The sequence below is a fragment of the Pezoporus occidentalis genome, unplaced genomic scaffold (assembly GCF_034315485.1).
Source record: "Pezoporus occidentalis ecotype Australia unplaced genomic scaffold, CSIRO_AGI_Poc_V1 ctg127, whole genome shotgun sequence".
NCBI lineage: Eukaryota > Metazoa > Chordata > Aves > Psittaciformes > Psittacidae > Pezoporus > Pezoporus occidentalis.
In genome coordinates, this window is record NW_026913071.1 from 337,885 (window position 1) to 362,569 (window position 24,685).

At 43.8% G+C, this 24,685-nt stretch overlaps 1 protein-coding gene across 8 annotated transcripts in view; it reads left to right on the forward strand.

Moving 5' to 3' along the window:
• The window catches only part of RBM20 (RNA binding motif protein 20), a 111,953-nt gene that overhangs the window by 81,868 nt on the left and 5,400 nt on the right, over positions 1–24,685 (forward strand). For 6 of the 8 annotated variants that reach the window (XM_062607848.1, XM_062607845.1, XM_062607849.1 and 3 more), the window contains exons 2-11: positions 5,326–6,502; positions 8,145–8,206; positions 8,363–8,454; positions 8,797–8,894; positions 13,223–13,366; positions 14,741–14,872; positions 16,940–17,019; positions 17,825–18,512; positions 20,465–20,563; positions 21,996–22,653. In XM_062607848.1, coding sequence (XP_062463832.1) covers positions 5,326–6,502; positions 8,145–8,206; positions 8,363–8,454; positions 8,797–8,894; positions 13,223–13,366; positions 14,741–14,872; positions 16,940–17,019; positions 17,825–18,512; positions 20,465–20,563; positions 21,996–22,653 — 3,230 coding nt within the window. The remainder of the gene's footprint in view (positions 1–5,325; positions 6,503–8,144; positions 8,207–8,362; positions 8,455–8,796; positions 8,895–13,222; positions 13,367–14,740; positions 14,873–16,939; positions 17,020–17,824; positions 18,513–20,464; positions 20,564–21,995; positions 22,654–24,685) is intronic. The other 2 variants (XM_062607846.1, XM_062607847.1) reach the window with 2 other exon arrangements.

Below are 24,685 nucleotides of genomic sequence, written 5' to 3' on the forward strand. Positions count from 1 at the left end.
GGCAGAGAACATTTTAGCTGAAAGTTTCAATGGAGCAAAAAGGATTCTCAGTCAGAGGCAGCACTTAACTCCTATCAAGTCTGGGAACTTTGAGTGTAACAGCTCTGTGATAATGTTTTATATTTCATCTTCCAGCTAACTGTTAAGTCAGATGATTGTCCAGATAATATATTTGGCAGTGGTCAACTCTATGCAAAACTCACTTGGCAAAGCACGTGTATACATTGGCCGATGTTTTAATTTACTCTCTCAATAGTATAATGGAGGGCTTTATAAATTGTTATTTGGGATAAGAAGGGTCTTACTTGCAGCTTATAAAAGTATTAGAGTAGCTTAAGGTTTTTAGTGCTCCCCATCATTAGCTGAACTCACTGTGAAACATGATCTCTTTTTTTATCATTTCTAACCAAAACTCAGCAAAATAAAAGTTCGGCAGCAGATAAGTTCAGAGCTTAAATTATAAAGGTGGAGGGGTTTCTCCTTTCAGCAGACTTTCCAAGCTTTTATGACCAAGGATGTAACTTGACTAAATCCCAAAGAAAATACTCCTTGTGGAGCTGTAGAGAAAGTAAACAGTCATTTAGTGTCAGCCAGATGCAGTCTAGAGTATAGGAAAAAGCTCCTGTGACCGTTTTTTATCCAGTGCTCTAGTTTTTATTGACATAAGTGGTGGGGTTATTTATTCAACAAGGAAAAATGAACATAAACCCTGTATTCTTAATGGAATCTGCAAAATAGCGTAACATAAAATATTGTTGTAGTAATTAATTAATCTCATATTTAACATATGTTGCCAAGATTGTTGAACTTTGTCTTTACTTCTGCCAGTGTTTGAAATACAGCTTTTGAAGTTCCCTTGAATTCAAGAGGCCGAATTCTGTCCTCACATACAAATGTATAACCTCAGTTTTAACTACTGTTGGTGCATTTTTATTTGAAGGATAGGTTTATCCCTAATATCTTTTTACTTTCATCTATATAACAACTGAACTGTGTTTTTTTTAAGGGGGCTTTATTTGCTCTTTTAATACAGCAGCAATTGTTTTGGATGAGTTTAGAGAAGGCAGCCCCATGTGTTTGGAACAAATGAGACATTACAGGGAAGGGATGCTCACACTTCTCCATAACAGAACATAATTGATTTTGTGCTTGGATAATTAGGAAATGGTTCTCTTTGATGCATTCAGGAGTCCTGAATTAAAAATTTAAAGTTTCATAACTGTTAGAAAAATGGATTCAGAAGCAGCTTTAATGGATGAAAACCCATCATGCTATTGCAAACAGGGTCTCAAATCTAATACTGTCCTAACGCAGAGTCATACATCTGGGATACTTTGGTCTCTTAACATCCTTGGCCATTTTACTTCTGAAAGGAGCACAATGATATAGACAGCTCGGAAAGAAAGTGCAGCTTTTGGAACAAAAAACATCTAAAAATTATCTTTCAAAGGTTTTGACAGGTAGATGTAATTATATGTAAAAGCAAATGTGTCATAGGGGAGGGAATGGAAAAATCTTAAAAGATGTGCAGGATTATGCCAAATGCAAGAAAATGAACTTTTCACTGCTATGAGTTAGTCTTTTTTTAAAGTATTCAAATTCATACTCTGTGCAGCATTTCAAGTATTTGAGAAAAAATAATTCTTAACTAAATAGTTGCAGCCAAGATCATCGCTTCAGTACTTCAGACTCTTAATTTCATTTCTTCATTTTGAAAGGTGTTGGGGAGCATTTCAGACTTCTTAATTTTGCAATTTGAAAATCAAGCTCCAGGTTGTCAGTCTGCTCTGATAGACATGTTTTGTGTTCAGCCTTTTCATCACTCTTGTAGACAGGATTACTCAAATAATCCAGCCATCTAGAAACTTTACCTCTGGCAACGTGTGTCGCTCGCTGTTCTTGGATGCTAGCAGCATAATAAGGATTACAGGGGTAGCAGATGGGCTGAATTGATTTATAGCAATATTGCCTGACCAATGTTTGCAATCTCACTGTGAGTATTGCGATAATTGATGCACATCTTCAACTCCTATCTCCCAGAGCTGTGTGAAAACTTGCCTGGTTTATGGATTTCTTCCTGGAACGGTAGGGCAGAGCTCTTGCCTGTCATTATTTCAGTAAAGAAAGACCATTTCTGGCTTTCCTAGTTGTGCAAAGACTGCAGCTGTACAACCGATGTTAAGTAAATAAACGAAGAGGACAACTTCTGTTTACTTTTTACATCTCTGACCTTATAATCGGGAATGTTTTGCATGGGATAGAGCTAACTTGGGCTGACGCAGGCTAATTCCCTGGGTGCTCAATAGAGCATGAAAGGCTCATTCAGCTGCTTTGAAACATCTCCCAGCAGAGACCCCCCACGAGCATATGGGGGCTGCTTTTTGGTAACCTGAGGATGAGCCGGGGTGGGAAGTGTGTGTATATGAGTGTGAATGGCCTCCATTAAATGCCTTAGATGAGTGCTGTCTTCACTTTGTGTTCGCAGTTTCCAATAGCTTAGTAAATCTGCAGCAGGATTATTTACAAAATGATGTTATCAAATACATAAATATTATAATTGCAGAACAGAAGGAGGGAAAGAAAATTCCAAAGCTCTGCACACTGGTCTCCTGCATCTCTTAGACCCTGTATTTCATAACAGAACAGAAATCCTCAAATCTGGGTGTCCACCATCCAGTTGTGCAAGCCTTCCCCATGCCCATCTGCAGAGCCCAGAAGTGACTGCAGAGCTGAGGAGAAGCAAATGCCCTGGCATGCCCAGGCAGTGGGCTCTCTGGCAGGGCACTACTCATGTGCTGGGGGGTTCTTAGAGACAGTGCTCCAAAGCTGGTCAAAATATGAGGAGCTGAGGGAGCTTCAGGGCTTGCATTGAGTTAGATGGTTTCACTGGAGAGAGGGATCCTGTGCCCACATCCAGCAGGTAGCCGTCACAGTTGGGAAAAGACTGCAGCTGTCAGGGTATGCATGCTGCTGCGTAGGCTTGTGGCACGGTGGAATTAGATTGCTGGGAATAGGAGTCATCTGTAGCTCGTGAGCCTGAAAGCATCATATGCTGGCTGCTGGCTTTTCTTTTTATTTTAAGACCACCAGGCAGCTCTTATTTGCCTGCTCTATAAAACTTGTAAGGGAGTTTTACAGCCTATTTAGCCTACAAAAGATATAACAAGCTATAAAACTAAATAATTGGCTGGACTGTGGCAACTACCACATGCCACATCATAAGCCAGGACACTCCAGGTGCTGGTGGCACAATATAGCCTAGGCACAGGGTTGTGCCACATCCAGCAACAGTGATAAGTGTGTGTGCGCCAGCATGGGACCTCCTGCTTGCTGAGTCCCTTGTACCCCTTTAGCTTTTATGGGTCCTCAGGATCTCATGGGATGGGGTTTCCGAAAGCTTCCGTGTTGTCTTGGCTGTACTTGGGCCCTGACTCTCATCCATAATCAAATTTACAGCAAACTGTGCGGTAAGTGCAAGTCAGAGAGTAAGAGATAGAAATCACAGTGGAAAACAAAGGGCACCTCAGCTCTGAAGCACAGTGGTGTCAGCTTGTGCTGGCAGGGAGTCTTGTCATTACATAATGATGCACTTATCCAAACGGCGTTTTGGATTTTGGGAGACAGATGTGCCTCGCAGTTGCTAGTGGAAGTTAAACGTTAAATATGAAACCCATTCATTTTCTCTTAGTCATACTTTGGATTTAAGCAGATGTTTTCCTAATTCGTGGTTTTCAAATGTAGCATGCTGACAAGACATTTATCATTAACTACAGCTTCATCCATGCAGTTTAGCAAATTGGCCAATTATTAACAGTGAGGGTTGCGTGGCAGTTGATGCATAGCTCCTGCTGCTTTAAAAGGCCTAAATTGAAACTCAATACATTTTTACAATATAAATTAATTGAACTTTGGACCACGTCCCTGTTATTCAAGTGCTCTCTACTCATTTTCAGAATGATCAGCCATTTGTAATGTGCTGAGTAGCTTTGCAGTCTGTGAGCACAGGCTCTTGGTGATGGAAACGGTGATGGCTAACATGTTTCTAGTAGGGGCATGATGATGGTACCCATGTGTAGACAGCATGGCATACAGTGGGAGCGTGGCCATGGAACAGTGCATGTACACATGGACCAGCCTGTCTCTGCCACAGATGATGCTGGAGGCATCCTGAAATGGTGCAAGGGGAGCAGCAGGGTGACTGCAGCTGCCTGGAAGCTAGTGCTGCCTAATACTTTCCATTATAACGTTTTGTTTGCTTATAACTTTGCTATACTTTACCCATTTTGATTTATTTTTTCCTGGTTTATGGTTGCAGATGTGGGGAGGAAGGGTTGGTGGTGGTGCTGTGAACTGGTGAGATGTCCCAAAGGTGCTTCCCAATGCCTGAAAATATCATCTCCTATTTTCCTAGCTCTGGAATTCACACAATTTAGTCATCATTTATTCATTTCATGTATGAGACTTGAAGGAGAATACTCAATGCACCTCTAATTTCTAGGCAGTATAAAGACCTTGATTTTCACCAGCTGGCACTGCAGAAATTTTGCATTACATTCCAACCGAACTGGGAAAACTCTTCAGGATGGTTTGTAGTTGCTCCAGCTTCTGGCACATCATTCCCTTTTATTCCCACTATATTTGCATCTGCACAACAGGGAAACAATATACTTGGTTACAGAGCAGGCTGCCATGCAGATTAATTAAATGAGAACTGTAAACAATTAAAATAAATACATGTGCTATATTTCATCTTGCTTTGTGCAGCCAGATGTGCTAGGTGTGACATACCTACGGGGCTGGTTTTACAGTACCATTTGATGTCCTTTTCTTCACATCCCCATGCTCTGAGGGGAAAAGGGAGAAAAGGTAATGTCACAAAATCAGGATGGCTCAGCAGGGAGGATGGAGGTTGCATCAAGCGCAGAAAAGAGGAGAGATTGTAGATTCGTGGACGGTGTGGGAGGACTTGTGTTGCCTTTGTTCTTGGTCTGCATTAGAGGTGTGACTTCTATGGGTACTTAAAATGATCAGAAGGCCTGATCTGGAGGTTGATGAGGGATGCAGTGTGGATTTTAAAGCAAGATCTTTGGAACAGTTATCTCCCTGGTAGCATTTTGATTGAGAGGGATGCAGCCGCAGATGTGGAAGGGAGGATGTTGTCTTACGGCTGTGTTCTCAGTCCGGCTGCATTCTCAATCACCACCTTGCTTTCCCTGTGTTTAGATAAGCTAGATCTCCAGAAGCAGCTATGCATTCCGTCCTGGGGAGGCGAGTGCAGGTAGATGCTGTGTGAATCCGGCTAACCCAGCTCCTGATCCTTTGCAGTGCTGCCAAGCTCCTGGAGAAGAGTCCATTCAACGTGGGCACCCCGAACCCACTGCTCCCCTCGCCGGCCAGCCTGCAGCTGGCGCAGCTCCAGGCGCAGCTCACGCTCCACCGGCTGAAGTTGGCTCAGACCGCCGTCAACAACAACCCGGCCGCCGCCACCGTCCTCAACCAGGTGCTCTCCAAAGTGGCCATGTCCCAGCCGCTCTTCAACCAGCTGCGGCACCCCTCGGTGATGAACGCCCCGCAGGGCCACGCCGCGGGGCCGCCGCAGGGGCCCGCCATGGCTGGCACGAGGTTCCCCTCCGGCGGCATTGCCTTCCCCGCACAGAGCCCAGCGTTGGCCGCGCCGGGGGGCGGGCTGGGGCCTGTTCAGGCGCAGGGCCCCAACGCCATCATCATGAGTCCCTTTGGAGGTGTCATGGCTCCGACCTCGGGCCAGCAACCCGTGGTGGTGGGTCTCAACAAGGCAGGGACCTCCAGCTCCGCGGCTGCGGGGGGGTTTTATGAGTACAACAAGCAAAACGCCACCGCTGCCGCCCCTCAGGTGTACGGCCCGGAGGGGGACCAGCACAGCTTCCTCAGCGGTGGGACCCATGCAGCCTCCTCGCCGGCAGGGCCACGCTACGAGGGTCACTTTGGGGCTCCCGGTCAACTGCAGCATGAGGCGGCAGTGGCAGCCTTTCCTAAGGAAGCCTATGGGGCAGCGGCACAGCACGGCACGGCACGGGCCTTCCCCGGCGACCCGCACGCGGGCTCCCATCCGAAAGGAGATCCCGGCGCTGTGTTGCATGGCAGCGGGACAAGCAACCAGTGGGAAAACATCCCTAACTTCCCCAGCCAAAACAAGCCTGACCTCGCGCCTGGCGACAGCAGCCTGTGGCCGACAGCGAGTCAGCAGCAGTATGAAATAAGAAACGAGCTCTACAACCCCGAAGAGCCAACACCTGACACGAAGTTCAGCGCCGCCACCCCCCCCGCCTTCGGCCGCCTCAACCACAGCAAGCAGAGCTTCGGCAGCCCGCGCATGAGGCAGAAGGAGGAGCGGGGCGGCGGCGCTCCCGACCTGCCCGCACGCCCGCTGCCGCAGCACCAGCTGGGTGACCTCCGTGGGGTGGCCCCCCTCCACTTCCCACACGTCTGCGCCCTGTGCGACAAGAAGGTCTTCGATCTGAAGGTGAGTGGGTTTAGGGCACCCCCAGTGCGTGGTTTGGACCCTTAAACAGGCTGGCTGGTGATTGATACGGCTGCTGGCTCCTGTGGCCTCTTGCCCCATGGAGGTGCACTGGGAGGAGTGGAAACAAAGGGCCATAGTTCTGCATAGGGTGTCGTACATCTGTTCTGTGGTGATTACTGGGGTTTCAAGATCTGGGTTTGTTCCGCTGTGAAAGACAGTGAGATTACAGCGCTGGTGTGAGGAATGCGAGTCCAGGCTGCGGTGGCAGATCATCTCATGGGCCCAAAGCGAGGGGAGGAGGAGCTCCAAGCCGATCTTCCCCTTCTCAAGCTGGTATTGCAACCATACATCCACAGTTTTATCTGCCTGTCCCTTTCTTTTTGTGGTTCTGATCCCAAAGGCTTCCCCCTAACAGCTCTGTGGAAGCAGCTTGCATAGACAAAACAGTGCATTTTGATAAATTTATTTTAATAATAGTTACATTTGATAATCCTTTATTGGGCTCTCCTCCTCCTCCTCTTATCAGTAAGGAAAATTTAAGACACAGGGTCCCCAGGGACTTTGGTCTGGAAGCAAGAAGCTGCTCAGCACGTGCGGTGCAGACCACACTCCCACTTCTGTCTTCATACTGCCAAGGGAGCTCCAAATTCACCCTCAGGAAGCAGCTTCCCGGTGGCGCAGAAAGCCCATGTCCCAGGTCACATTATATAGGTCAGGTCTGAAGAAGGCCACTTATGTGGCCCTCTGAGCCCCACAGCCATTTGTGGGCTCTGCTGGGGTTGCGCTGGCCCCCTGGTAAGCCCTGCTCAACAACTCCTCATGGCCTTTTCCACCACAGCACAGGACCAGCACCTAACAGCAAAGGCACGTGCTCATGCTGATGGTGGCCTGATAACATTAGAACATGTATACAGGAAGGAAGATGGCCAGCAAATGAAGTAGTACCTGGTGCTTACACACAGCAGGGCTTTGGAGTATTTGAATGTATTTGCTTGTTCATGTTTCCTTTTTAATCTCTGAGCACCTGCTTGGAAAAGGGTTTGCTGTGCTTATTGCAGCTACGGGGCTGGTCTGAAGCAGCCCCCACGTGGGCCATGCTGGGCATTTCTTTTTATTCATTAAACTTTTCAAAAGGTCAGGGAAATGTCATCATGGGGAGTTTCATTTGATCTGTTTGTCAGTGTTTAATGCACTGCCTCATTTGGATGACAGAAGTGTAAATAGCTAAATGGACTTTGACAAAGTTTGCCTGATCTATTGCAAGGAATAAGCACTGTCCTGGCTGCCCTGCCTGCTGAGCACCTTCCTGTGGGCATTGCAGGAGTTGAAGGTGCTCAGCACTCTCATGGAAGAGCTGAAGAGCTCTTGAGCTAGAGTGAAGTAACTGAATTAATAGAAATATACTGGATTTCAAAACTAATACAGAGAAGCTCTCCATTTGTAAAGTACCTGATAATTTAACCTACAAATAACAAATTAGTAAATGCATTGGATGAAGGTGCACTTGGCTCTGCATCACACAGTTTAATCTTCAGCATCTCAGTATTGGTTTTAGACTAAGGTAAACTGAATGGAGAAGCAATCTCTTGTAAATTTGTTTCAGGATTTTTCCTGTTCTCATCATCTCTTTGTTTCAACATAGGACTGGGATCAGCACGTTAAGGGAAGTCTTCACATCCAAAAATGTATGGCTTTTTCAGATAAGTAAGTATTATTTTGATGACACTCTTCCAACTGAGTTTCTAGCAGAGCATCCCTTATTCAGTGGCTTTACACCAGGAATTTACTATCTAATTATTATGCTTTAATATTTATGTCACATTATGCATGCTCCTAAAGATCTTTTCTTTTCTTTTCCAGCACTGGTATCCGGTGTGTGTTAAGCTCAGCAGATGGAACATTGCATTTATCCCCAAATAATGCAGCAGTTTTCAATCCATCTAGTATCGAAGGTGAATGGTTGTATGTGCAATAGTTAAAACCACTTGTTTTAAAGGGAAGTTAGTCTCTGGGGGAAAGTGGACATTTAAAATGAAATGTGATACAAGTTTCCAAGGAAAACTTTTTAGAGGCTGTGCACAGAAAAGCTAAAAGCCAAAAATGTGCCTTTCAAAGTATGAATTTATTTTCCTTTCAAGCAATGACTTGTTTTCACAGTACAACTGAACAGTGTATAATTTGGTGTAGACACTATGAAATTAGTTATTATGTAAATGGGGCATTGCTTACTGAGCACACTAATGCACTTAATGTGAGTCAAGATTTTCATGCAATGTGTATAATCCATTATTCAGATTATCCACCAAATGTCGGTGCATCTTTTATCACCACGTCAGCAAGATCCTTTGGCCAGCCAGGTCCTACATTTCCTTCTCCTCCATCAGGGGTAAGCGTGAGTACCTAAGCAAATTGATCTCCGTGTCGGGAATCTTGTAGACGCCACTTCTATTTGTTGGAATTAAAACCATGAAGGCTTCTTTTTAAACAATAATCTGAATAGTCAGTATGTTAGTTCAACTTCCCTGCAGATCTTTTATGCTTTTGATTTGGCCAAACCAGAACTTGATTGTAGGGGTTTAAAAGTTGTTTGCTTGTTAGATTTTTTGAGGGGGGTAAGTGGTTTTGTGTGTATCCCGTTGACTTTTTTTTCCCCATTTTCTGAGTCTCTTCAACTCAGAAAGGTCAGCTTCAGTTTGAAATGAAGATTTGGGTTAGTTTTTACTTACTTTGAGTAACTGATCCAAGCAAATAGACTTCCATCTCTCTGGTTATTTACTGGTAGCAATTGTTCTCTGCCCTTCCCATGCTGAGGTGCTTCTCCCAGGTGGCAGTAGTGGCAAAAGCAGTGGCTGCAGTTCCACTGTTACTCACCTAGAGGTCTCAGATCAATTCATTATGTTGGACTTTTTCTTAGTTTATTTTAGGGTACTGTTCATATCATCTACTGCTCCCAGTAGCCTTCGAGCAAGTTTGGTTTGGTGTGCATCCTTCCATGGCTTAGGTTTATTCTCCCCTCCCCTGCATTCAACACAGGTCCCCAGTGCTACTGCTGTAATGCACACATTAATTCATCACCAAATAATGAAAAAAATGCCAAAAAAAAAAAAAGATAACATTAAAAGCAGTTCTTACATTGACAAAGCAGTAAGATTTTAAAAGGAAAAAAAATGTGGAGAGAAAAAATGCAACTAAAAGCAAATCATCTACATGATGGAAGTGCAAAGTTGTTAGGGTTAAAATGAAGCACATGTATCGGAAAGCTATGATTAAAGCTGGAGACATCAAGGGTTAGTGTTAGGGCATTCATGGAATAGCAGTAGTATTCCAGGGATTCAAGTTTTCACCTTGTTAGCTTTTGTGTATATATCCTGATGTGTCCTCAGACACTCTGGAAAGCCAGGCTGAGTTGCGTCCGTGCGCTACTCCAGTTCACATGAGGCATTGCCTACAGAAACATCACCCAGATTTGTTTAATTCAACCCATTTTCTATGTGTGGTTTTGCTGGGCAAGAGGTTATTTGGAGGGGTTTTATCTTCTGCCTGCCTGGAACAGACACTGTGTGTGCAGGGGAGCAGAGAGCAGAGCTGCTTGTGACAGCTGCCTCCAAGGTCAGAGGTGGAGTAGCAGCGGGTGTAGAGGAATGTTCCTTTTCATCATGTCTGTCAACCTTGCAACAAATGAAATTAGTGCTAATACCAGGATCATTTCTCCTTAGAATCTGTCACTATTTATCATTTAAGCTGCGGGCAGAAGTCCTGCTTCTCAATGCCCTGCAGTACTATGAAAGATAAAAGAAACAATAATTGATTCTGATTTAATAATAATTTGAATAATAATTTCATTAATTATAATAATGCAAGACAGTAACAAAATGATGAAATTAATGAATTATTAATTGAATAATTTGATTTTCCCAGAGCCTGTAAATACTCTTCTTCAGAAGCTCATTGTGTGGGCAGGGAGCTATAGTAGAGGTGTTAAGATGGAGTTTGCCATCTGTCATTCACCCTGCAACCAGGTGGCTTATAATTTATTACACCTTTGCACGGTAGTATTCACTTTCATCTAAGCTGCTGCCATTTAACTGAGCAATGGAAGATTATACTTGACCCTGCATGTAATCATAAACAAAGTGTTCAGATTTCTGGAAGAGCTTGCTCTCTGCTATCCATCTGCAAATAACTCTCCCCCTCTTTAAAAGGCAGATGCAGTGCTACAAGTGTTCGTTCGGGCATGGAGAGCCATTAGCACTGGAGGGATGGGACTGACAGCTTCTTCTTTAGAAAAGATTCAGGCAAAGCTCGAGGAATTTGAAAAGCAAGAAACAGGAAATGAAAAAGCTGCAATAGGAAAAATGTGCTGGGGAATGCATATCACTGCTGTGCATCAAATTATTTTTGTAGCAGTTGTGCAACTGCATTGGTAAACCCCTGTAGACACCAGCTGCAAAGAAAATTAACTTAGAATCTCATTGAAAATTACATTCAACACCACACAACAGCTCCTCTAACTTCCTGTCTGTGGATATGGAAGGTGTTTATTCGTTTTCTGGCTATGATTTACAGCTCTCTTTAATGAATGGACCCAATTTAACTTCAATCAGCTGACAAGATTATTGCTTGGTACAGCCCATTGACTTCTGGTATGAGCACATGACCACTTCTTAATCATGAATTACAGCAGATTTATGGCATAGCCTTTAGATTTAAGCTATTGCCAATTGTGGGGAGGTGGTAACATTTTACAGTTGTTTTGATTTAAGGTACTGCTGTGCAGGTGTCAGAACATGGACTCTGGAGCCTCCATCGGGAGCACCTAAGTCTTTCTAATCCCACAGACTCCTAACATACCATCCTTAACTGATCTGACAAAAGAAACAGAAGGGTGTTCCTACACTGGGAACTGCATTTGCTGTCAGGAAAGTTTCATTTTCCTCTGCTAGCTGTAGTTGTATTCTTCTGTTGTGCACTACATGTTTCCTTGCCAGATGCAGACAGCCATCACTGCCTTTTCTATTCATTTATGTTCAAGTGGAGTTGAGTTGCTTCATCTTTTCAGGATCAGGCCTTTGTTATTTTTCTGCCACAGAAAATGTAATTCTGGATTTCTGCATTTATTTGACTTACCTTTTGCACCTGGACAAGCTCTGTAAGATGTAAGCTAAATAGCAGACTACTGTATAATATATTGTCTTGCAGCAAAACCACACAAATGGTTAAGTGGTGAAGCCTGGAGGGAGAGTAATGGGATAAAGGTGTAAATAAGATAACATTAGCTCTGTAACTTGTGAACTTGCTGACAAGCCAAACATTTGTGATGGCTCTGGTGAACTTGATCCTGCAAGATTACACGATTTGCATCTCCCCTTGAATGACACAATTTTAACTGAAGGTAGAGTTACTTCTTCAGTAAAATCCTAACAGCAGAGGTCATAGACAGGGAAGTGGTCTGGGAAGACTTAATCCTGTGTGAGCAATGTTTTGCGTGTCATTAGCTGGGGTAAATTATGTTCCTCTCTGAGTATACCCTGGTGCCTCTTTGCACAGGGAGTGTAGAGCCTGCTTTCCATGTCAGGCAGATGGGCGTCTCTTTGGGAACTGCCCCAGCACTCCAAAATAGACTAACACCCTTGGGAAGTGATTACTGCACCTCCACTGCCTGCCTGTGCCAGCCCAATTTGGTAGCTCCGCCTGTCTGCCTGTCCAGTGATCACTATGTCCCCAGGGGAGAAGTCCCTCCTACTGTGTGTTGTAATGAGAGGGGAAAGTAGTAGGTTTTCCAACCTGAGGCACAGTGTGTGTCTTCTTACAAGATAAACGAGGTCACTTTTACACCAGGCCCAGTCTGTTTCACCAGTGCAGAAGGAGGATTGAAGTTCAGCCTCTGCTATCCTGAACACCTCTACAATCCCTAAACTGATTTCTGACATCTATATGAATTTATACATGGGGACTGCAGTGAGCATCTGGTTTAATTTCCAGGAACCATAAGCACCACGTGAATGGATATTTTATAGAATACTTGAAAATATTAATTTCTCATGCTTTGCTTGCAAACTGTCTGCTGAGGGCACTCAGCAGGTAGTGCACGGTGTCTTCATGTGCAGGGAAGGCACAGACCCCCCAGTGGGACCAATAGATGCAGACAGGCTCAGGAAAGCTGTCTGATTTGGCAGAGAAGCCATAGGGATTTTGCTGGGGTACCAGATGGGGACTGGCCATGCAGAGACCTAGTCAGGAGGAGCAGAGACCTCCCAGTGACAAGGGCACCCTCCATTTCCAGACACCAAGGGGCATCCAAACTCTCTCTGATCCTGAGTACAGTGGCCTGTGCCTATGGCAGCCCAGCCCTCTGCTGTGACATGCAAGGGAGCTGAAGCCCCTATGACTTATGAAGTCCATCAGGTTTGAGGTGGCAACTTAGCTTTTGTAGTAGTATCATTAATCCTGTTTGAACAAGAGCATCTCTTCTAGAAATCTTCTCTGGACGTTGTCGTTTCCAGGGCTGGAGATTCCATTGCATACTGCGCTACAGTTACACATTTCCCTTCCCATTTCTATTTCTAAAGAAGGATGTTAAAATGCAAGGTTTTAAAGAAGAGTATTTGTCCTTTAATAACAGAGCAGAACATTTCATTTTTTACAGAACTGTAGGTCTGATTTAGTGGATGGAATATCTAAGACAAAAACATGGGTTTGATTTGTTTTTTTCCCCCCCAGTTTCCCCAGAGGAAATCTACACTGGGTCGAGTTGTTCACATCTGCAACCTCCCTGAGGGAAGCTGCACAGAGAATGATGTCATTAACCTGGGGCTCCCATTTGGGAAGGTCACCAACTATATCCTCATGAAATCCACTAACCAGGTACTGTACGTTTGGGGTCACTGGTATTGACGTCTACTGGTATAAAGATATATTGATGTGAAGACAGAGTCTTTGGGGGGAAACCTTTTGTTTTGTAATAGGAACTTCAATATATGAAGCCTGCTGTTAGAGTAGAAGAAAAAACTTGGTGTTCATAGGATGAGATGATGGCCTAAATATGACCACTGCCTCACAATTCTTGTTAAAACCCCCCAGACATATCAATGAAGAAGTATTGTAAAATTGTACTTTAATAAATAATAATAATGTTTTTTAAAAGTAAATAACTTGGCCTTCTCTCAGCCATTTGTTAGGCTCACTTTCAGACTCCTGTTGTTCTGTTTGGGAGGGTTTTATTGCTTCCTTAGCCATGCTAATAAAGCTGAACTGGACATTGAAGAATGACTTGCACTCTAGTCTGAGTCAGCTATCCTACACTGCTGAACTGTTGTTACAGCAGAGGCAAACCCCTCAATGGTGTGATTACAGTTACAGGCTGGTGGCAGAGCCCCCAGGCCATGGCTGCACCGGGTGATCTGGTGCACACATGCTAAAGGAAGGCTGTGCCCTTACAGGGGGCACTGACACCTCCCTCACTCCACTTTAATCTGCACTGGATTGTAGTAGAGCTCTTTCTTCAATGTAGTTTAAGCCTACTGTAAGTAGTTTAAGTCTACCAGTAGTGGTAGGCTGGGAAGAGTAGAAAATCTTCTCTCACATACCTGCAGCAGACAGTATGGATGGATGTAGAATACACACCAGTGGGTAGTGTGATGTTTCGAAATGCAGTCCTTACCCAGTTGTGAGTATGTTCCTAGACCAGTTAAACTACAATCACATCAAATGCTATTTTGGTGTAAATAAAAGTGCTAGTTAACATCATTCAGGCTTTTTTAATTCTTTTTTGGCTTTATTCTGGCTGTTCATGCTCTGATCTGCTTTTATCTGGATCCCTTGCAATTATGCCAGACACAGCTGACAGTCTTGGGAGCAGTGCATGCTGCATCATTACAGTTCTGCATCCTGTCAGTGGCTGACCTTGGTGTAGAAGCACCAGTAAGGAAGAGAGGGAAAGGTGATAATTTCATATATTGAGAAAAATTAGATTCCAGGCATTTAATTTTTCAACTAAACTGGCTTCTAAAGTTGCCTATTGGCTTTAACAGCTGGATTGAAACCATTATTTGCAGTTAAAAGGAGACTGAGAAATGGACTGAGTGTTACTGTTTCAGGTCCAGGGCTGGAAAGGCACCTAGTTCTGTACTGTCAAGACATTTTGCATAAGAAGTATCCAAACAAAAATGATTGTGCTGCCTTTTGTCTCTGTATCTCTAATTATGTAATAGATTTTAAAGCTCTCCCCATTTGTGCTAGGCCTTTCTGGAAATGGCTTACAGTGAAGCAGCCCAAGCCATGGTACAGTACTACAAAGAAAAGCCTGCTATGATAAATGATGACAAGTTACTTATTAGGATGTCTAAAAGATACAAGGAATTGCAGCTGAAGGTAAGATAGTTATTCCTGATCAGATTTCCTGAGTTTCCATGGCATGATCTGGAGAATGCATATAAAAATTCTTGCTGGTTACTGACTTCCAATTAATGCATTATTATTATGGAAAAAGAAAGGTAAATTAATGAATAACAATCCAATAGTGATAACAATCCTTTATACTTAGCTGCTTGCTCTTGCTCTAAATTTTAACTCTTGGAAGAGATCCCATTTTCTCTGATTCTCTCATACCATTACTTCAAAAACCCCTTCTGAGCTTCCTTCTCAGTGGGCTCCCCACATTTCTTGGTCTAACAAAGGTCTAAAACACAGCTACGTGCAATATGCAACATGTCAACAAAATTAAGATCCTCCTATCCTTTTAGTCAGGCATTAAGCCTGAAGCAATGCTTTTCACTGCTTGGCATGCTTGAGCCAATAGTACAATCTCTATATCAAACAGTGATGGCAGGGCTGAACATCACACTGATTTCTTTTTCTTTCCTGGAAATGAACTAAATTAAAGAGCAAATTTTGTTTTAATTATATTTTTTTTTACCACACTTCTGATATGGACACTTGAGTGATGTCCAAAAATCCATGCTCTTATGAGGATTAAAACTTAAACAGGGTTAAAACTTAAACAGGGGAAGTTTAGATTGGATATAAGGAAGAAGTTCTTTACTGTAAGGGTGCTGAGGCACTGAAATGGGTTGCCCAGGGAAGTTGTGAATGCTCCATCCCTGGCAGTGTTCAAGGCCAGGCTGGAGCCTTGGCTGACATGGTTTAGTGTGAGGTGTCCCTGCTCATGGCATGGGGGTTGGAACTTGATGATCTTAAGGTCTTTTCAACCCTAACTATTCTATGATTCTATGATATTTGTGGAAGCTTATGTACTGCCATGTGTAATGTTAAAAGAGTATTACTTTTTTTCATGGAGACTTGGACTGGAACTGGCAATAGAGAGCTGAAAAGCTTCATAGTATATTATCTAATACAGCACAAAGTTACTTTATAAAATAACTCTGTAATGTTCCAAGTTAAGAGGTTAAGGGGCCTTTTATGAGCCTTGAGTTAAAAACAAGTAATTCAGATGGCTTAGTTTGACCTTTGGAAAAGTCTCTTTCTCCCCTGTATGTGTATAATAGTTAAAGGAGACTTAAAAGAGTTGCCTGAAGTTCATGAACCAGGCAGTGTTCCTCAGTGCGGCACAGTGAGGGGTTCAGATGTAAGGTGGCAGAGACTCTGCATCTTAACACAGAGGTGGAATGGAGAGTGTGGCAGTTTGCCTACATTTCAGGCAGATTTTCAGCTTTCTCACTGGCAGTTTTTTGGGGTCATGGGATAATTTTTCTCTGCAGGAGAAAAAGCCCTTTTCCTTTGTTAAAAACAAACATAAAACCAAAAGTACAGAATGGAGGGGGGAATATGCATGAGCTACTCACCACAACAAACTGCTGGGTTCCTGCATGATTAAGTTGCTCAGTTTGGTGCATGCACCAAGTGTTTGGCAGACTGTGTGCACTCCAGCCTGGAGTAGTGCATCTTTTGTAAATGATCTCGAACCTCGAGTAATCAGCACTTCCAATACGCATCTTTCTTGCACTTAGCTTTTCTGAAGCTCTCTTCTAAGCATAGTCTGTTAGAGCTATACTCCAGAATGAGCTAAACTCTGAGATGAAAAGAAGGCAGATCCTAGAGGATCAGAGATAGGCTGCAATAGGGATCGAATTCAGATATTGGAGAGATTGTCTGGGTTGTTTCCTCTTACGTTCAATTCCTAGAAATAGTGAATATGTAACAGGGCAAGCCAATTTTTTTAAAGCCTGTTACAGCAGCCAAGTACGAGGAGGCAGTGCTACAACGTAATGGAGCAAACTTTCCATTTGTATCATTTTACTGCTGTGATCGTGCTGTTGAGATACTAGCTGCAGAAAAGAGGGTAACCACAACGCTGAAAAACCAGTATTCTCAGCAGTAGTATAATGGAATGATGCATGGGTGCTGTTTCTTGAAGGACAAATCACCTGTGTTAGCTTGGAGAGTTGTGCAGCATGCTAAACCGTGTCTTGTCTTCTTTAGAAACCAGGTAAGAATGTGGCTGCTATCATCCAGGACATCCACTCGCAGAGGGAAAGGGACCTGCTGCGTGAAGTGGACAGGTAAAGTTTCTCCGTAGTTTGGAATTGGGACCTGGATAATTGTGTAAACCTGCGGGTAGAAAAAGCATATTCTGTGTGCTTCCCTCTCCTATCTCATTTGCTTTCTTAATCTGGATTTCACTTCAAATCACAGTAAAAATATAAGTGGATACAATAGTAGGTACAGGGCATGTATAATAAGATCAGATTGAAACTGTGCAGGTTGTGAAAACAAATAAGCTCTTTCCTACTGATGATGACTCAAAAAAAATGCACCTGACATGTGAAGGACACACTCTCCCTTAAATGAAAAGCATAAAGGCAGGGATGCTGCAAGACCTAGCAGGGAGGAGTCAGTTCAGATTACATGTATTTGGGTGTATTTCCCATTTATCTGACTTCTGGGACTTCCAGCAAAAATGGAGAGGAATCACAGTCCTAAAACTTCTCTTTTAAACAGGTGACCTTTGTCAGTTTTGTCTCAGAGATGCCCTAGATGACTTGAGTATTAAGGGTACAGTCATCATGGTCATTGTAAAGGTATCAACATATTGTAGGCTTTTAATGCTGGCCTCCTATGTGACGCTTTTAAAAATGAATGAATATATTCTTGACAGTTCTGTGGGGATTAGTTGAGCTCTGTGGATATGACACTGCCTTTTCTCTTGCTCACTGTGTCTGCAGCTGTGCAGTGCATGTCTGTGACAGGCCTGGGGTCTCAGGTTCACAGTCCCCAGGGCACTCCTCATGTGTTTCCAATGTACAAGGTCTTGGTAGACAGCAGTGGATGAGCTGGATTAGTTACAGCTGCTTTTCCCCTCTACAGCAGGTATGGCACGGAGAGGCCCCGCTCTCGCAGCCCCATAAGCCGCTCCCTGTCACCCCGATCCCATACTCCCAGCTTTACTTCCTGCAGTTCACCCCACAGCCCAATGGGGACGGGCAGGACCGACTGGGGAAATGGGAGAGAGTCGTGGGATCAGTCACCATATTCTCGCCGGGAAGAGGAAAGAGACGGCAGAGAATGGCGAGAGAATGGGGATGAGAAGAGGGACAGGACTGACATGTGGGTACATGAGAGGAAACATTATTCCCGACAGCTGGACAAGTTTGATTTGGATGAACGGATTGAAGGAGGCAGAGGGCACAGAGAAAAATACTTAAGGAGTGGTTCCCCTGGCTCCCTTCACCCTTTATCAGGGTACAAAACCAGAGAAGATGACTATTACCGAAAAACCTCCAAGTCAAAGTCTGACAAGTTTCAGAGGCAGCTGCAGGATTTACCTGGGAGATCCAAGAGAAAGGAAGAGGCAAAGTTAAGGGAACGCAGGCATTCTTACAGCGAGGACACTGCCAGGGAGGAGGCTGCTGAACAGAAGCACAGCAAAGCATCTGAGGGCTCCAGGCAAAAACAAAGTGATAAGAATAAGGTGAAGAAAGCCGAAAAAGACCAAGAGGAAGATGCTGCTGCTGAAGGCAGTGATGTGAAGGAAACCAAAGCTCCTGAGAATGAGGTAAATAAAGATCTCGAGCTGTATTTAAGAAGGCAGCTGCTGAAGTAATGCATTTTTTTAACTATTTTAGATCAGTTCTTGTGGGTGTGGCGCTGGTGACTTGCAATGTTTTGTCATTATCTAGGTGTTCCTGCTCCGGCAGGGGGATTGGACTAGATGATCTTTTGAGATCCCTTCCAATCTCTAGCATACTGTGTAACTGTGTGTGTGTGTCATGATAAAATCAGGGAACATAGGCCTAGAAGAAACCTTAGGAGTTCATCTTGTCCACCTCTTTCCCAGATCTATGACAGTACATGGACATTGTCTTTCTGTGCGTGAGGGGAAAGGGACAGACAACTGGAAACAAAAGCAAGCAACAACCTGCTGTCTGCATGCAAGTTGTGTGTGCAGGGGCAATTGTCCTACTGCTCTCTCTTCGAAGTCGTGCAGAATACCCCATAGCTCCTCTCTTTGCATCCATCACCTCCTTCCACTGCCTGTGATGTGGGTTGAGTTATCTGGGAATTAAGTGGTATTTTACAGGGATGCACAATACTTGCAGGACAGTAATTCCCAGGACATTACAGGGAACTGGTGGATATACTGCTAAAATGGCGAATGAACGTTTAGTGAGGAACATTTTAGTTTTGGTCAACACAACAGAACAGTTACTTTCTGTTGATCATATGTCCCTACCCTCAGCTGCGGCAGGGATAATTCACACCACTCCTTTCAGTGTGCTGGCAGGAATCTCTTCCCATGGCAGAACCACTGAGTCAACTCACCTGTAAAATTATGGGATCTCAGGAGAAATAATCCCAGTTTGTAAAGCAGCAGTGTTTGTGGGCTTGATTCTCCACTGGGAAAAATGCATGGGAACAGATCAAGATGCCTCATTTGCTCAGTCTCAGTAGAGCCCATGCTCATATCCCCACCCCATGGGGATCTTGTTACTGGCTCTTGGCCACCTTTCCTCCCCCAGCCCCCCCAGTGATAGACTGCTGCCATCCACCCCCGCGGATGCTGGCACAGGAGGCTGCAGAGCTGCTTTGCTGAGCAGGGGTCCATCTCTAGCTTGTGGCTTTGTGCCGCCAGGGCCATCTTTAGTTGTTTTTAATTGACCTTGTGTTTGCTCTTCTCATGTAGGAGCCAGGTTTGTGGAAATCTCTAGTCTTGTAACTCAGCTGGTCTCTGTAGCAGGCAGCAGCACTACCTCATGCCATAGATATGTGTGTCTGCACCACCTTTTGTCATCTTTCTCCTTTGGCTGGTATTTCACTGTGATGGATGGTTTCTTGGGGGGAGATGTCAGGGAGAAATGTCAGACAGCATCCTAAATCACCAGTGCTGCACACTCCTCTGCATGTTTTTCAAGTTAAAAATGGCTTTGCTAAAGGCATACTTCTCCAGGGACTGCTGCTAATAATCTATTTTAAAAGGAAGAAATATGTTTGAATGTTTTGAAGTCACACTTCAGTTTCACCTCTCTTTTACCAAATGCCAGGTAGTTCTGTGGTTTTGTTCTTCCAAAGTATGAACAGTGCAACCAGTTGCATTTTTGGCTGATCTTACCTCAACAGACAAAACAGTTGAGATCTTCTGCAGGGTTTTAATGCTACTGCTCTCCTTACCGGGTCTGAGCCAACATAACAGATGTGGGTAGAGAACAGAGGAGTGGAGGCTGGAAATTTTAACTAATTCACATTCTCCCCGACCTGTCCTCCAGCCAGTTCTATGATATAAATTACATCTAATTTTGTTTAAATGTCTTTTTGTTCATTCTCATTCTCTGCAGCTTTGCAAATAGAATCCAATTGCTGGGTCTTTTCCCACAACTCAGTTGACTTGCATAAACTTTAGAAATAAAGAATGTGACCTTGTGAGTGACTTTGCGTCCCTAAACCCAGAATAGAAACACACTAGAGCACCACTGTGTGTTGCTATACGTGTGTATGTTGTATTTGTTTTAGCTCGGAAAAGAGGAGCAAGTTCCAGAGAAGAGCTCACCTTCAACTAATAAACAAGGAAAAGAATCTGGAGAAATCCTGGAAAACACAAGACAAGAGAAGGTTGGTGACACATTGTTGGTGCAGCTTCCCTGACAAAAGGAGTGAAAACTCAGGTTTGGTAGCACATTCTCCCCACTGAAATATTAAACTTCCATGAAAGGCATGTAAAAGGGTTGTAGAAGGGGGTTGTCTAAATTAACTTGCCTTATCTTGACCTCTGCTTTAAGGGATAGCTTTTCCTGAAGTCTCCAGAACTCTTTTTTTAGTTGCTCTTTGCCCATGTACATTGCTTCACATGCATAGCCCTTGGCACTGGCAACTGTAGGTAATGTATGCCCAAGTGAAGTGCAGAACTTTGTGACACATGCCCCAGAATAGGAGATATGGTCAGTTAGTGGAGAAGGAGGAGATGAATGGTGACAACTTTGGCCTTAGATGAACTATAGAGAGTAGCCTCTTCTGATTGTTTCTGGTTTTAATTAAAAATGTCTTTACAGCACCCCTGCTGCAGCATTGCAGTCAGGGACAGCAATGTCCTTGGAATTCCTCCAGCTTCATATCTGTAGGGTCATGGGTTGATAGTCAGATATGGAAGCTATTGATATCTCTTGCTGTAGAAAACTGATCTCCTGGCAAGAACAGTGTCAACTCCTGGAGTTTTTGTGCTGTTTTAGGATTCTAGGAGGGGAAGTGTAGGAATGGCCAAATAGGAGGAGAATACAGATTATTAATAGGTTATGTGTGCACAATGAGTCTGGGAGCTGAAATCTAAGCTACAAATGTGTCTTAAAAGTAACATTTACCATCTAATTCTAATACTTCTGAGGCAAAATATCAGTGCCTGAGTCCTGTAACTGCATGTATGAGGTATTTCAGATTATGTACCTTGGAGTGTAACTGTAAAACTGAGTTTTCCTAAGGTCTAGGCCAATTTCTACAAACACAGTCCCTGGCAGAGGGCTCTTGCTAATGGAAGGAAATGACTGCAGAAGGTAGCCATGTTTCCTGAGTCACAACAGGGATTTAAAGGAAAAAGTGAAAGCCACAGGGTCTAGATTGGGGTTCAGTATATTCTCATTGTGCTGCCTATTTCTTGCCACCCTCGGGTGGAGGCAGTGGAAGTGGTAGATCATCACCTTGGGGATCACACAGTAGTATCAGTTGCATAATAAAGTAGAAGAGGTTGCACCTTGTTCTACTGCTTACAGAAAAGTGAGAAGCAGGAGGCTGGAGAGGCTATAAACCCCAAGGCTGTTACAGAATCTCCACAAAGTGAGGTTTATGTGATAATTTAAAAGAGATTGCTTGTCCTTGTGCATAAGGCTTGAAACCACAACACCAAGACATATCGGTCTTTGAAACGAAAATACAAGAGGGGTTAGGCATGGCCAGATCCAAGTTCTTCCTGGCTACTGATGTTCAAAGCCTACTGTTTGACAGTAATGGTACCTATAATCACCGATCTCTTAACTGTTTTATGTCTTTGTGACAGGACCGAGATTGGGAGAGTGAAAGTGAGATAGAAGGTGAGACCTGGTATCCTACTAACATGGAGGAATTGGTGACAGTGGATGAAGTGGGAGAAGATGATTTAATTATGGAGCCTGATATAACTGAGCTTGAAGAAATAGTGCCGGTTGATCAGAAAAATAAAACTGCTTCAGAGATGTGTCCCTGTATGTCAACCATGTTAGAACTGAAAAATGATCACAGCCACCTAACCAGGAGTGAAGACAAATTTGCCCGTAAAGCTTTAGAAGCAAACTTTAGATCGGCTAAGGGCAGTGTGGCTTCTAGCGGCTGCCAGGACGATGATGAGGATGATGATGCTGTAACAGAAGCATCAAGCCTAAATCTGGACCCTGAGCAGAAGCCAGAGGAATTGCAGGAAGACCAATCTGCTAAGGAGTCTGATCCCCAGCAGAAGGAAGGAAAAATTGATAAGAGCTCTGACACTCGTTTACAGCCCGAAGATCATATACCTTCTGTTCATCTGAAAGAAGAGACTCTCCAGCTCCCTGATACATTTATAGATGATTACAAACAGATGGGATCACAAGGAGCTGAGAGTAGAGAAGTTATGGAAATGCTTGTTAAAAACGCTAGCGAAGAAACAAGACACGGAAGCCAAGAGTGTCCAGAGGCCAAGGGTAAATACTGTTTCTTTCTCTTCAGCCCGCAGAGAGCCTTGCATGTTTTCTCTTGACAGTAATCTGAAATTTATTGCTAACAAGAATAAATGTTGCTAATAGCATCAAGACTTGTCCTTGGAGCAGCTCAGTAAAAGAACCCCAGTGCCTTTTGCCAAGCTAAACCATTAGAGCCTTTTAGCTGAATAGTGTAAAGGAAATATGATAAGCAGGTTGCAAGCTTTCTGAAAGGCATAAGCTGCTATAATTGTCATGTCAAGGTTCACATGAGTTTAGCTGGACTCTTTCAGTGCCCTGCTAAATTTACTTTGAATTGTCAATGAAATGAGTGACAGTCTCTGAAGGTCAACAGAAAAGTATCTGTAATGTCTGGCTGGCTCCTGGACAAGGTAGGTATTCTTACACACTGTACTGAAGCATTACTAACATGGAAATCATCCGTAGATTGTTACTTCTTAGTCACTGTTCACGCAAATACATGCCTTTTGGTAGGAATTGCCTGATCATCTGTTATCTACCACATGCTGCCTTTAATATAACTGATAGGACATGCTGTGAGATAGTGCCAATAAATGTAATCATAGCTGCCTATTAATATGTTAGCTGTCAGGAAAAAGAAAAGGATCTTGAATGTCTGAAAGTGAGTTTAGTTCCTCATCACACTTGCAAATGAAACTTGAGAGAATGGGCTGTGTATAATGAGGTGAAATGGAAAACAGCATAGACCATGTTGGCCAGGAATGCCCTTTCTTGCTGTTACCAGAGCTCGTGTGATGGAGAAGGGGTTGTGAACACAAGCTGCTGGAAGATTTCTGAGGGGAAAATGCTGCAACATTTAATGTGAATGTCTGATTTTGAACTAACTTCTTCCCTCAGGACAGATCTGAAACATCCTCATTTTTCAGTACTTACCTGTTTGTCCGGAACACACCAGGCCTTTTATATTTGGAGATAACACTGCTGTGCAACCCCCCTGGGACTGGGGATGGCAAGGTTGGCTCCCCTGGGCAGCCAGCTGATGAAAGAACTAGGTATCCCAAGAGCATAGTTACTTCCATGTTTTCAGGATCTCACCTTCCAGCTTGCCAGCAGCGAGCCTGAAAACTCCAGGGCAGCTTGTGTTTCCCGGATTTCTATCATGGGCTTGATATCTGGGATCTGCAGTGCAAGGCTTTAGGCTCTCTGCAAATGTAGCTGCTAGCTTAGAAGCCCAGAAATCAACTTCAGTGGGACTTAAGTTGCCACAAAGGCCCTGGGTGCCTCAAGAAGAGCTAGCTGAAGCTTGCGGGTTTTCCCAGGATCTCTGCTGCAGATTAGGGAACCTGGAATGGGCTTAAAGTTAACTCGAAAACAAACCAGCCAGGAGTTGGGATTATTTTCTTTTAAATCATGTAATAGATGTATTTAAAACAATGAAGAAAAATTCATTCTCATAGCCAGAGATTGCAGATCTTTGAACTACAGACTTGAAAGGCAGGAAGGATTTGGTTTGGGCAAAAATGTATTTGTTTTATGAGAGAATATATCCCTTATCTAGGTGAACTTTGCAATGCAATAGAAATCCTGTCAGGGTAAGGGAACCAATTCTTTGATGCAGGAACTGAAGAATAAGAATCAAACCAGTTTATCTGTAATCCTGTTGTTCTCTGATAACAAATTCCTCTTTTTTTTTTTAAATAAAAGCAATTTGCATGTTGGTAAGGGAGAATACCTGTTCTTTTGACTGGCTTTATTGACCCCAGCAAAGGAAAACACTGTTTTCCGCAACTTGAATCTCCTGCCTATGTCTGTTATTGTCCGTAAGCGGGGACCAACCAGCCATCCCAAGTGGCCAGGAGCCATAAAGCAGAAACTACTCCTTGGAGAGCTGAGGATGGGAGAAGGGTGGCTCCAGGGAGCAGATGATGATGATGATGCAGGGTTCCTACAAGAGGAAGGTTTGCTCTGCCCACACAGCTCCTTTGGCAGTTTGGGAATTAGTTCTCAGCAGGTCCTGGTGGCCCTCCTTTCTCTATGTTAGTGCAGCTCCATC